The sequence below is a fragment of the Acanthopagrus latus genome, chromosome 13 (assembly GCF_904848185.1).
Source record: "Acanthopagrus latus isolate v.2019 chromosome 13, fAcaLat1.1, whole genome shotgun sequence".
Lineage (NCBI taxonomy): Eukaryota > Metazoa > Chordata > Actinopteri > Spariformes > Sparidae > Acanthopagrus > Acanthopagrus latus.
In genome coordinates, this window is record NC_051051.1 from 19,691,911 (window position 1) to 19,706,933 (window position 15,023).

General features: G+C 40.4%; 1 protein-coding gene across 3 annotated transcripts in view; it reads right to left on the reverse strand.

Moving 5' to 3' along the window:
• Window positions 1-13,901, reverse strand: part of ppm1e (protein phosphatase, Mg2+/Mn2+ dependent, 1E) — a 50,924-nt gene extending 37,023 nt beyond the window's left edge. The window contains exons 1-2 of one of the 3 annotated variants that reach the window (XM_037120366.1): window positions 13,093-13,901; window positions 12,822-13,015 (exon numbers count right to left, since the gene is read on the reverse strand). In XM_037120366.1, coding sequence (XP_036976261.1) covers window positions 12,822-13,006 — 185 coding nt within the window. In that variant the 5' untranslated portion in view covers window positions 13,007-13,015; window positions 13,093-13,901. Of the gene's footprint in view, window positions 1-12,821 lie in introns of all 3 variants that reach the window. The other 2 variants (XM_037120364.1, XM_037120365.1) reach the window with 2 other exon arrangements.
• Between the last annotated feature and the right edge of the window lie 1,122 nt (window positions 13,902-15,023).

Here is a 15,023-nt window from a genome sequence, read left to right on the forward strand (position 1 = left end):
AACGAACAATAGGGAGCCATTTTATAAGGACAGATGGCACGATGCGCAGCTCCAACTTCTCAATGACCTAACCAACTCCTTTTCCCTCATTATCAGGTTACCTATTTGCATTGGGTTTAAATCCTCAGAGTCAGAATCAGAATCAGAAACATATTTATTACTAAGAAGGATTTTACAAAGTGAGGAATTTATCTTGATGAAGGAGCTGCATACATTGAAGACAATACACAAACAGTGACTATAATATATACAATATAAACAGACAGAGACAGACAGTAGCATCCATCTTTTGACAAAATATTGATGTATTTTAAAACCAGGATGAGGAAAGGGGTGATGGGGCAAGTAATGTAATCTGTGTAAATCCAGCCAACTTATAACACCGGAAATACCAACCACCGCAATCTTTCTTCAGTCTAGCCTTAACAATAGTAACACGAAAGAAGCTGTGCAGCTCATTGTTAGCTTGTTAGCTTACATCCTATCACAGGGGTTAGGGTTAGGTCACAAGCCCTGTGCTAGCTGAATTGTCCCATACCACCATTTACTCCTTCAGAAACCCAAATTTTTAATAATGCAAGTGTTTTAATGCCTTTTCTGTCATTGTACACAAAACAAACTATTAGGAAATTAGTGTTATCTGAAAATAGAAGTGTGAAGGAAAACAAGGCATAAGGCAAGACATAACAATTTCTTTCATAACAGTGTAACCAGACAGAGGCCATGGGTAATATTTTATTTCTTGCCATTAAAGGTAAGGTGCATTGATGAAAAACAATAATAATGTGAAGTATCTTTTAAAAAGTACCCCAGATCTTTCCCTTGGTAACATCTGATAGAATATACACCATTGTTGTGCTAATTGATCAGTGCTAAAAGCTCCTGAAAAAAAGAAATTCAGCCTTAAAAAACAATAAAAACCCACAAGGCCTTTTGCACATAATAGGTTTGCCGGCCAATAAAAAACAATTACAGCTAATTGTCCTCTGGGCCTTTAAGAGGTGTTAAGAAAATTTGAAATGACTTCAAAGTGAAAGCCAGTTTCACTCTCTAAAGCTCCAAACCAAGTGGTACTCAACACATCTACACTGACACTGAAAACAGAAATGTTTGGGGTAATCATGGTCAGCAGTCGCCCCCTTTAACACATGAACGTAGTCTGTGTCAGTGTGGGGGTTATTCAATCACAAAGCACTAATCTGAAACTGACTGATGTACTTCTTCTCTCTGACGTCCACAAACTAAGCAGTAATTATCCTAGCATGTGATTTAAATGACCTAACTCCATGATTACTTTCTTTTTAATTAGAGGAAAAGCAGCAAATTCTGATAAAATACCAGACACATTCCAGCCAAGAAATGTACCACCAAGCTAGCAAGAGCTCCTAAATCAAATCAGTGTTGTGAAGGCAGAGGTCGTTTCTTTGTCATCAAGCTGCTCAGATGTGATGGAAACATGACGGTTGAATAATGAGGATTTAGGAAGGCAAAATTTGATTTCAAGGAGCTAGTGTTGCACAATATACCGGTTTCAAGGCATACCTACATACCTGTAGATGGATGGTTATCCTACCGTGTACATTTGCCAATCTACAATATTGAATGTTTTAAAGTACATATAACTCAAGTTTATATCAAGTTTTGTGTCTGTCAGAACATATTTGCAAAAAAAAATGTGAATCATAATAAAGCGTTTTTCAACCAAATAAGAAAAACTTTTCTTTTCATTCCTTTAAGTTAAAACAAAACTGTCCATAATAACTGATAGTTATAATTGCTGAAGTTTGAGACTTTTTCTTTCCATTTTTTTCCCCAAGTCTCAGTTTTCTGGCGAAGATCATAATGGCAAAGCCCAAATAAGTTGTCTACTGTTAAATGACTAAATATTGTTGGACAGTTTTGTAGATGATAACCTTTACTTTCAGGCCATATTTGGTTCTACTGATACAGACAGAGCCTTATGTTTGTACTAGGCATTCCATTCATCCATATTTCTGCAAAACACAGGACAAGAGGAAGAATTCGTAAAAAATGGCATAACTTTTCGAGAAGAGCTTACGCAAGTTAGTGGGACGTTTTGAAACATCTGAATGATGTGACCTTAACCAGGCACAGAGACAAACAATTACTACAGAACAGCTGGTAGGAGTATGGAAGGTGGCGAAAGTGAAAGTGGAGGTACATGCAAGACTATTTTGACTCTGAGCAGCACCTATTGTGTATTTGCTTAAGATCCAGAGCCCACATGAAGGACGCATGGAAGTATCAAGGCAGTTACAGTTATAGGGTTTTCATATATTTATGTATGTAAAGGGAGCATAAATGAGCCTTAAGCATGGCTTGACGACTCCTGCCTACAACCCACATTCATCTATATGTCTATACTTGTTCTATTCACACACATCACGATTTAAGTCCTACTCGAAGCAAACCCTCCACACAGACACACTCCAAATCAGTGTTCAGAGGGAGTACACTGCATCCTCTTCTTTTCAGACGTGACTCCCAGCTGCCCGGAGGAAAACGGATTAAAACCTAACTAGCGTCACTTTAACACACACATACACACTCATTCCACACCCCCAGACTCGTTCTAGCACACCAAGTGCTTCACCCGCCCCTTATTAACACACACTCTCACACAGAGGGGATCTCTCGTCTTGCAGAAGTCTATTATTAGCTGTTCAACCCAGAGACAAACTAATGACACGTTGGGATGAATCACCAGTGCTGCTGCCTCCAACTATCATTACACTCACGGCGCGGCTACAGTAGACAGCCATGTAGGATGCTGGACACGCCACACAAACACATGCACACACTCATCATGCCATCAGTCTCCTTGAGAACTGCAGAGAAAGTTCTCACCGCGAACCCCTAAGGCCCACGTGTCTGAGGGTTTTTTATTCTCACACGAACAGCACCTGATTCAGCGAACACCCCTCAGCACCAGGATAAAATGTTGGTTGTTAACGTTTCTGCAAACAACTGGTACATTTGTATGTGTCATGGGCCTACAAGTCTTTTTGACTTTTCTATAAAACCTGTCATATCACAATTAAAGTAAATGTTTATGACCAGGGTTTCATATCAGGAGGACTATGTGATGATGACGGAGCTACAGAGGGGAAGGCTACCAAGCTAGTGACAACAGTTCAACCCTTTCTTTTAACATTTGTAAGCAGGCACAGGATATTGTTAAGGAGACTTCAGGACAATTTCCAACCCTGTTTGTGGCAACAAAACCAGGTATTTTAAGCCAAGATGATGTTTTCCTGAACCTAACCAAGTGATTTTTTTTTGCCCAAACTTAACCAGAGGATAAGCACAGCACTGTCACAAGATAAATTAGAGAATTGAACCAAAACAAATGTAACCTTCATCTGATTACCAGAAATCCCACACACTCCCAGCATCAGTGTATTCACGGCCATGTTTTATCTGAAGTGAGGATTCAATCAATACTTTGCTCTCACTGGATATCTGATCAGATGCATTAGCTTGTTGTCTCTGTCTTTGCTCTGATGCATAAATAATTGTTTTTTATATGAACATGTGAAAGCTATTGCTGACAGAGACTCTGCAATTCCCATCAGCTTTCCAGTCGCTCATTCAGCTCATTGTTTTGGTTTTGCTTACTCTGTTGTTTTGCTTTTGTCTCACTCATCAACCCCGTTTCCAGTGGGGATGCATCTTCATGACCTTGTTTAGAGGATCAGGTATCATCCAGACAGAGACATTCCACACTCAGTACAGATTTGTTGTTTATATTATTAGAAAAATCAGTCTTTCGGCTTTCAGTTACATTAATTTTAGTCACAATAGGCTTCTTTGTCAGGTTTTACCATCACAGCTATGCCAGGCCTCAATTACCTAAAATGATCCCAGTTAGCTCCAGGAAGAGAGATATAGGCCTACAAATGTTATACACAGGAACGACACCAGTAGTTTCAGCACTCTTTATTAGCAGATAACACAAGTAAAAAAGCTCTAAACTGACCCACACAGTTTATAACTAACTGCAACTAAACATAGTGGAGCATTTAATTGCCCGATGTGACTACTCTGACCACTATTATCAGCCATCTTCACAGCCACTGGTCTTGTCAAAAATGTTGATACATCAATACATACTGATTCTGAAAATATGAAGCAGTTTTAATACCAATTTTCCACAGTAATGATACAGTCATACTGAAAACTGTGCTTTCTAGCTCTCAATTCTCTTTGACCCCATTAGGGTCACATGTGAGTCGTTGACCCAACCGGCATTTCTGTGGGTCGTTAGTGCTAGGTGGGTTCAGGTGTGAATGGTTGTTAAGATATCTGGGGTGGGAATTGTAGGTGGTTGATATGTACGGTCATAGGCCACCTCCTCTGTTTAACGATAGTCTTTCCAGTTTGACGTAGATGGATTCTTTCACGCCTCTTTCAAACCACCTGTCTTCTCTGGCAAAGATGTGTACAGCACAGCCCTCTAAGGACGGCAATTAAAGAGGTGTGAAAGAATCCAACTGAAGCAAGTCCAGTGTCTACAACTTAGCACTTATAATTACCATGACCTGGATGACTGACAATCTTCACCAGCACATCCACAATGTTGTGTCAGTTTTTCCCTATGGTATCAAGTATCAGTATCTTTCAAGGTATTGTCCGGAAGTAAGAAATTCTAGTATTGTGACAGGAATACCAGCCACAGCACAGCAGGCAGCTGGGGGAAAAAAAAGCCTGGATGAACCTTGTAAGGCTTTAAATCCGGCAGACGACCTTTGCTGCATGTCACTCCCTGTCATCTCTCTTCTGTGTCTCTCTAACAATGACAAAAAGGGGGTGGGGGCTGCTTGTTTACCTATTTTTTAAGTAAAGTATTATAAAAAGCTCTGTACTAAAATGTGGATATCATATCTGCACTAGCATTTTTAGTGATACCCAGCCAAATTTTTGACACAAGTCCTTCACAAACCAAAAAAGTATATATTTACAACCGTGTAAACATTAGGGCAAAATCTCTAATGCAAATTTAAACAATCTCAAATCATTTATTGCTACATCTCCCAACTGTTTTGAGCAGAAGTCGGAAGTAAAATAACACGTAAAACCCAAAGAACCTGGTGTACTATTTGCACTGCTGCTGTCTAAAGCACTGTTATCAAACTGCCAGTCGGACTGAAGTGTGGCTAGCTTGCTGCCTGCTGTATTCACACTGACTACAAAACACCATTATTACTCTGTGCAAGGACGCCTGGGTTGTTGTTACTATGACAACTGACGTATATGATGCAAATATACGCCAGCTCAGACCTGGTCACATGTACATTTCACTGCAGACTGTGAGCACAGAGAACATCTTTAACTGGCAGCAGGCAACGTTAATGGGAGCATAAGTGATACATTAGATTGAGTGTCCGCTCTGAATGAGAGCTGATACATGATCTGTGTTCCCTATCAGGTAAGGAGTCTGCACGTTTGACCACAACACTATAGCGGCTCGTTTTACTCATTAGAACACTTTAAACCAGACAGCAATGAAATCTGTGAGATCAGGAGCTGAAGTGATGGAAACAAATCCAGCAGCTTCCTCCATATTAAGTGTGTGATCCAGCAGATGTCATGTATGTTTGTGGGTTCAGTTTAAAGTCCAGTGTAAGATATCTCCGACAGATTGGCCAGACATGGCTTGAGATGTGTTGTAAAAATTCCAACAAGTCATCTAAATTATACGACATGATCTTGGTCCATGCTCTCAGCAACCCTACTACTAGAAATAAAACCATTACACCATTATGGTTAAGATTTGCTTACATTGAGGCAGAACAATTATTTTACAAGGTTTACGGAAACATTAGAATTTGGAGTAAAACATCAACATGTGTAATCTTACAGTGACTGTGTTTTTTGGCACTTACAAATTACCACCTTTTACATTGATATGGCAGTCTTATTCATACATTCAGCAGTTATGGAGCAGTCTGACTCAGCTGATATAGACTGTTGGTGTAAGCCATCAGGCACGCTTTTCAGGCCGTGTTCCCCTACCTTCCGCTATCTATGTGTTACTGTCACAAAGTTCACACTGAAATGGCAAGTTGCTGGAACACTAACCTTGTTGCTAATGGTACAAATAACAAAGCTAGCAGCTGTTATCTTTTCTACTAAGGGGATTTAGTTATTTGAATGCTAGCCTCCCCACGTGCAAAACAAGTTCACACGAAACTAATTTGTAGAGGCAGCATTGCGGCAGCCTGGGTTTAGCCTCGCCCAAGATAAGTGCGATTGGTTTGAAGAAATCCAAACGAGTCAGAGAATTTTTTCACAATGCTATGGGCATAGGTCTGGCTATGTGAGACTAGACACGGTGCAACAATATTGGTCATTTCGAGTTGTGGGCCTGGAAACCTGTCAAATTTTCACTCTTAGCTCAGTTTTTGGTCTCTACCAGCTCCTGAAAGTCATATCCGTCATTTTGGCTGCTAAATGCTCCGCTATTTTCACCAGCTAGTTGCCAACTCTATCCACTGTTTGATGTGGAGTTGTTAGAGCCTTTTCACAATATATCGCTTCTGAATATTTCAGTCTTTTTCAGAACTCATTTCCTGCAGCATACATAAGTGCTGTAGTGTTGTGAAAACAAATTGATGTATTATAAAGTGAATCAATTACAAAGTAAAACTAGAAATGTTTGTCAACTTTAATCATACCTTTTTAAATGAATGTCTTTGCTAAGGTTCAGTAACAATCACAGTCATGATACATAATCCAATGCTGATGTGACCACACATCGAACGCTCTGCCGACTCTAATAATGTAACACTACTTCCTCCTTTGCTCCCGAATTACTACAGCTATGTCATTTTTGGCCATTTGTTGAAATGACTGATGCTTTTTCTGGATTTTTGGGACAGTGTGGGATATTCACGATCCTCAGAAGATGAGCCCTCATGATTTTTGTGGACATCTGACTAGTCCTGTCACAAACCTCTCGCAGCTGTGCACATAAAACCCCCCCCAAAAAAAAAAAAAAAAAATGAGTGTCCCTCTTGACCTTGTGAGCAGCTTGAAGAGTTAGCTTCTGAAAGGGCCTCTTAAGATAAAATGTTTGATGGAGAGGGGCCAACGAGTGATTCATAGTCCACTGAGCCAACTTTACTGTATAAGATGAAGGCTCAGCCAGAGAAAGAGAGACAGAAGTCTTTTTCACAAAGCAAGTTAGGCGGTGAGCTGCAGCTATTTTTGCTAATAACCATTTCACAAAGCCAGATTGGACAGACTCCATTTAAATGACTGTGCAAACTGCAGCTTTCAGCCAAACACTGACATTAGGGATCACACACCAATCTAATTTGTGTGCTTTGGAGAGCTGTAGACTAAAAAATTACAACAGCCAGTCATCATGTAATCACATGGTCCTGCCTTGTTTCTGCTTTTGTTCAACATCAAAAGGCTTGTAGTTGTCAGGGAGCCCAGAGAGTTGTTAAAAATCTATTTTTCTAAAGTGAAAGTAGAAATGCAGCAATGTAAACTACTACTCCATTACAAGTACAAGTACCGCATAAAATGTAAATGGCTTATCAGCTACATCTATTGAAAGTATATATAATAAAATATAGTATCAGATCATATGTCATGTCATGTCATGTCATTGTCCGTAACCGCTTATCCCTTTCCATGGGGTCACGGGGTGTTGCTGCTGGAGCCAATCCCAGCCTTGTCTCAGGGCGAGGGCAGGGTACTCCCTGGACAAGTCGCCAGCTCATCGCAGGGCCCTCACTGATGAGTGATGTGGGGTTCAGATCATATATAATAAAATAAAATAAAATAAAATATAAATATAATGAGTCGACTGACTATTTGCCTGGTCGATTATCAGATTCCATATTCAGCCCTTTTTTTAAGTATATAGTAACTTAAGTTATCAAATAAATGTAGAGGAGTAAAAGCACAATATTTACCTCAAAACTATGGTGGAGTGTCAGTATAAAATAGCAGAAAATGAAAATACTCAAGTACAAAAGTGAGACACTTGTAGTCTACTTAAGTAAATTTACTTAGTTACACTCCTCCACCCCCGCGTTTTTTTGTTTGTTTGTTTGTTTGTTTGTTTGTTTTTTAAAGGTACAATATGAATAAAAAGGCCACCTCTTGAATTCACACTCCAAAGAATAAGGGTTAGCATAACACTAGAGTAACCGCTAACTGCTGTTAACTTTAGATGCCATTAGCTAGTGAGCTTAGTTAGCAGTGCAGCCAGCAGTCAGGACTGAATATGGAGAACCAGAGGAGTACTGGTATTTACTCCACTCGCACAGGAGCTTTAGACTGATATTGGACACGGCTAGTTGGTTAGCATGCTAACTTTGCTATATACCTTTACAACACAATACACAGACATCATGACTTCAGAACTGTTATATACTTTTTGTTGATAATTATATTGCAGCTTTACACTAAATGGGCATGTTCTGCACCAATAAAATGTGAGCAGCTCCCCTTTAATATTCAATAACTAAAGCTCTCAAGCTCATGAGTCTTCGAGGGGAGGCTGGGGCTAGCTGCCATGCATGACGACTTCAGTATATATCTCTGCAATACAATATACGGATAATATCAACACTGTTCCTTTTGTTCAATTTCTGACTAACATTCCTACTGCACCTTTAATGTGAGTCAAAGGCCTAACATGTCTGCCTAATAGAACCAAAAATATACAGATGCTATAGAACATGTCATCTCACAGTAAAAATCATTGTGTAGGCTCAAGATTCAAACTCTTGGATTGGTACTTGACTTTCTGCTTTCTTCGATTAGTCCATGGCGAGAGGCACCAGGTGGTGAGGGGGGGACACTCACACTCACCCAGCTGACTAAAGCTTAAACAAATTTCTAACTCGCACTTCTCTGTGAGAGTGGGCGGTAGATTGAATCCAGTCTGTGCTTGAAGTACAGAGCTGGAGTCAGGTCGTGTTTGGATGTGGCAGGCGGGTTAGCCCTGCTTCCTGTGACTTTAGGGGGATAAACAGCCAGACTGTCTTCTTTGGAGCTGTTCCTTGGCAAAAAGAAACAGCCGGGTGCAGTGACTATGTGACAGCTTTCTGAAATGTTGTTGTTGCCAGGTTTGAGAGATGTATACAACTTTATCTGGCAACCTGCACTATAGCCCAAGACTGTGCATGGATGTACTGAGCAGATTTGCTAACTAGTGTTCGTCAGGAAACAGTAGCAGTCTTTTGCTTTAATTCTCCTTTGTGTGCTGATTAAAGGAAAAGTTCAACAAAAAAAAATCGAAAGTCATCCATTATCTACTCACCCTCATGCCCAATTGAAAGTTGGGATTTGATGTACAACAAGTCAAATTTGAACTTTAGAGATGCCAACAGAGCTGGGCTAGCTGTTTCATCCTCTCTTCATACTAAGCTAAGCTAACCTTGTCCTGCTTCCATTTCCTTACTGAAACCAAACACAGCCAGTAGTTCAATAAACTGTCAGGAATCAGCAGCAGGCAAAAACAGCTTTGATAATTGAAATATTTTCACTTGAAATAAGGATTAACTTCAAGCAAACCCAAGGTTATTGTTGAAAGACACACCAAGACTGTTTTGTTGAATTCTATTTCAAACCAAGTTTCAATGAATTGTTTTTACAATGTGTTAAAGAGACAGTTTAGCTCCTCTTAGCTTGTCAAACTTGAATTCAGATGGTCCACCATTTTTCATTTCCCAGATATTGCACTGTCGCCGCTTGCGGTACAAAGTGGCATTGTGACAGGCAAGGGCTGTCTGGTTAGCAACTTCATTGGACATCTCCACAACACAATATACACAAAGACATCTTAGACATAGTGGCAACAATGCTGATTCTCCACTTACCACACATAATGTAAGTTCTTTTTTTGATGGTTTTAAATAAAATTCTAGCTATGCCTTACAAACTGCACCTTTAAAACGGCAACTTCTGTGCAAACAAAACATGAGCACTTGCTACTTTACGTTTCAAAACAATGACAGCGCCCATGAGTCTTAAAGAAAAGCACGCTACAGAGCGTCTAAGTCATGCCCCTTCCGGTTTGCCGCATATGACCTGATTTCAGACACAGGGGCGTCACCGGGAGTGCAAAACCTCCATGGCTTTAGCCTCAGTTACCTTGACAAAGTAATCTGATTACTGATTACTCCTTTAAAAAGTACAGCCAGCACTGGGTGTACAACAAACCTTAATATTCTCATCTTTAGCTGACATGAATCATCATATTCTAGTCACAAATAAAGCTAATTTTCCCTCACTATAGGCCTACTGAGTAACATTTACATTAAAGATATTAAAGCCTGTAATAAGACCTGTGCTGTGTGCATAGGCTATTAGAGCAGGTAGAACATTCCCTATTATAATTTCTTAACTTTATTGTCTATCTGCATTAGGCCTACAGTAGGCTTTGTAGGGTATTAAGAGAAAAAAATAATCATTTAACAGATCCTACACACCCAGACTACAGCCACAATTCCGATTTGATTTACCACAGCGGGCAAAATTAGAAATTAAAATTAGAATAATTAACACATGCGCCTACGCGGTGTCAAGGTGACCATATAGAGGTTGAATTCACGGCGGGACTGCTGAATCTGTGCAAGCAAGCTATCCCTGCTCCTCCTCAGAGGTTGGGGGAGATGATGTCTCACTCTCAACATCTTCTTGCTCTGGCTGCGTCTTTTTGTTCCCAAAGAACGTCCGTATATCCATAATAACTAACTACTATAAACCTCTGTATATCCATAATAACTAACTGCTATAAACCTCCATATATCCATTATAACTAACTACTATAAACCTCTGTATATCCATAATAACTACTATAAACCTCCGTACATCCATAATAACTAACTACTATAAAAGCTGCAATGGTACTAAACAGTAGGCTAATAGACGGGCTCTGGTAATATCAGTGACGCATAGAGGGGTAAAGAATAACATAGATGTTGAATTTGCAACAAATTATTCTGACTCTGTATATATGGGCATATGCGATAAGGAAAGTCAGGTCAGCTTCTGCACAATTTGCATTGGTGACAATGTTGCATTTGCTGGATGCTCAATACGCAACCACGTAAAAAACCTCTAGGGTTATTTTCATCATGAGGCAATTATATTTGATTTCTTGTTTTTAAGGCACAGAGATCCGGGACTATTCCCAAAACATTAGGGGAAATAGCCCCGAATGCCCAGGTCTAACGCTGTGCTTCATCTTTTTTAGTTCCTATTCTGTGTCAAGTTGGCGGTCATGTCGGTGTTGGTGACGTGTTGGGCACGACTTGTTCACTGAGCAGTTTAGCACAAAACCGGATGATGTTTTACTTCATTTACCACAAACTGTGACTTTCATGACGGTTAAAATTGAATGAAATGAAAATGAAAAGGTCATGGCACAATTCAAAATGGATCTAAAAAAAATATATTTGTCTTTCCATTCACTACCAAACCGATTTTTTTTTTCCTCAAAATAAGGTCTCATTTGCTCCACCAGGAGCGGCGTGACTTCGGTTAATTATCTGAAATAGACATTTAAACAAAGATGGATGCACCAAACCTAATCTATTCACATTTCTCCATCAATTGCCAGTAGACAAGTGTGCGAGCATGCTGTCAGAATAGGAGGGGAGGGGGATGGGAGAGCAAGCTGTGCAAGATGTTGAGTGTTGATCATATATTCCATCGAGCCTGGACATGAATGTGTAGTTCTGCTCCGGCAGGTTTAAACATGTGAACCGCCTTCCAGTGAAAAGACCTGACAGCACTACTGTCTGCATGTGATCCCTCCTGCCACCAACATATGCTCTCCATCTCCATCGCTGCTGGAGATAATGTGTCTGTAGAGAGGGTCTGCCTTTTTTCTCTGCTTTTTTTCTGAAATGTACATGCAGGCAGCAGCAGCAGCAGCAGTCCCCTTGCTACTCGTTGCCCTAGATGAGTCCGTCCACCCTGTTCTCCCCAGCACAGTTTCTGCACCTATTTTGGATTCAAAACCAGGCCAGGCAACAGAGCTCAGGGCAGAGCGTTTTCTCTGAGTCTGACTCATTTTTCATCAAGTTTGTCTTTGAATCTGGAGAGCTGTCAAATTTAACTGTTACCCCTCATGCATCTGGAGAGACACGTCATATTTCACCTTCACATTTAGGAGCAAAGCGCTGACAATGTCATGAGCAGCTTTAAGTGGTTTGCCCAGTCTGTGTCTGGGCTTTTAAAAGTGTAACGATCAGACTAACGAGTGAGGCTAATAACGTAACCGGTGGGGTTATTTATAGCCTGCACGAAGATGCGCTCAGCAGTGATGGCGATGGCTTCCTCCCCCTCCTACACCATGATGACGTCGAGCTGTTACGCAAATCCAGGGGTTCACCTTTTGTGGACCTCCAGCAGCACTGTCACCGCTGGCGTCAGTGTGTGCCGTGAGATGTGCAATTAAGGTGGCGAACGCAGATTTTTTTTTTAAATGAGCCTGCAGAGCGTTAAAAAACGACACAGCCCCGTGTGAGGCGGTGTCACATTTGAACTTCTGCTTTAGCTGTAATTCCTCTTGTCCTCTGCATAAACACACTTGTCTAAACTTGGCGTCGGACACACCCAGCACGGCGTGAGGCGGGTATCCGGCATCCCGCGGGGCATCCCGGCTTGTCTGACCCCGCCGGGGTCGCTCACCTCCTCCACATAATTTCACGTTCAAAACACGGATATTTAGCAGCTACTGGGAGTTAAAATGCACACACACATGCATACAGACACACACACACACACGGAAATAAACAACATGCCATAACAGAAAGTCGACACTTAACTATTTGTAGAGGTGTTGGAGACACAGGTCGAGGCATTCCCCCTCCACCTCGTCCTCAGTCACCAGGTCCGACAAGGGGCGCATCGGCACCGGGTCGCTCTCCTGCAGAGGCATTCTCATCTCCCGAAGAAAGAGCTCCAGGAACCGTCGGAAGGTTTTCTCCTCTGCTGCAGAGCCGGCCATCATTTCTCATTCCTGGACAGACAGAGACAGCTCCGCCCGTCAGAACACTAACTTGCCGGGCTGAAGAAGAGAAGAGTCAGTACACTAACCGAACTAGTTGGACTGTCAGTGCGCGGTCAGACTACCTGAAGAAATGACCGTGTGGTACCGGAGGAGCAGAGCCGTTGACTACCGGTGTGTGTGTGTGTGTATGTGTGTGTGCGTGTGTGTGGAAAAACAGCGGACCAGACTGGACGAGCAGGACCGCGGCGTCTACGATTAGAGCTACTACTGGACTGGCTGTCAGGAGCTGAGCCCCCATTCAGAGGTGTGAGCGGGGGCGCGCGTCGCGTTATCAGGGATTTCTGTTAGCGGAGGGCGGTGACGTCAGAGAGACGCAGCGGTTTATAAATGGGTCGCGAACGCGCACGCAGCTGTGACGTCTGAGACTTTTTTGGAAATGTCTTAGAGAAGGTGGCCTGTTTACTGACTGCAGGTCACATAAAAACTGTCCTATATGATGATTTTATTCTATTTCATGAGAAAGATGTTACAATGACAGATGTATATTTCTTAAGAAAAAACAAAATTCAAAAACAACAACAACAGTACACTGTTGGAATGTAACAAGGTGCTTTTACTTTAGTAATGTACTTTAGCTTGACTCCCTTTGTCTTATAGCTCATGTAATTTTATTTTCTGAGCAACGTGTTACTTTGACAAAAGTATATTTTATAACAAAAACCTTTATTTAAAAACAACAAGAACAGTAGAGTGATGGGATGTAATTAGGTACATTTCCTCTAGTAATGTAGCCTATACATGTATGAATATGTACACAGTATGATGTAACTATGTCATATACATTAAAGGTTAAGTTCACCCAAAAATGACAATTCAGTCAGTATCTTCTTACACCTTGCTGATGGAAAGTCGGGTAAAGTTTTTCAATGTGCAGAACATTTCTTGAGCTTTACGACAAACATGTCAAATCAGTTTTATATCAAAAGTTACATTACATCATATATTTGATTCCCATGAATGTATATTTTAATTAAAAAGTAAATATACAATAATTGTACCAATAAGTTTTCAGTTATTTTTTGGAACATCCAGCCTTCATAGTAAACGTGTTGTTTTCAACGTTTTAACATAATGTGATTTAAAGTCCCCATCTACTGCACTGTTTTGTTGTGAAGCTCCAAAAATGTGCAAAACTTCACCCCAGATTCTACCGACACGGAGGCGAGTAGAACATGACTTGATTTCATTTTTAGGTGAGTAGGCCTACAATTTCAAGGTACCGGTACTTGTACTTCCCATAACTATTTCCATTTAGTTATTTCTCTGCTTCTACTCCAGTGCCGTTCAGAGGTGAATATTTTTCTTTTACTCCATTACATTTATCTGACAGCTTTTTCTGATAGTTGAAAAGGGCAAATCAGAACTTCAAAAAGTCCAAAGTGATGTCTTTAAATGTCTTGTTTTTGTCAAGAAATGCAACAAATCCTCACATTTGAGAAGCTGGAGGCAAATACATTTTGGTATTTTTCCTTGAAAAATGAATAAATGATTATCTGAAAAAAAAAAAAAAACATACTTGATTGACAACAAACATTTCAACGTTACTGCACAGAGAAGTTCAAACCTCAAAGTACATTAACAACAAGCAAACATATTTTTGAGTGAAGGCAGACAACAGAAATAGCCATGCATGTGTCAGAGGGAAGGAAAGGCGCAGACATCCAAACATTTTCCAGACATGTGTGAGCAGACAAATGGAAAGAAAATACAGCAGAGAGTCCACCACATTCTACATTCTACATGAGACATTTCATCAAGCCATCATGCTCCTCATCAGTTATTCAAGACGTTCACTGCTGCAGCTAAAAGCCTTTCAGACAGGTCACATGATCACTTACAGTACTATATATATATATATATATATATACATATATATATATATATATATATATATATATATATATATATATATATATATATATATATATATATATATATATATATATATATATATACA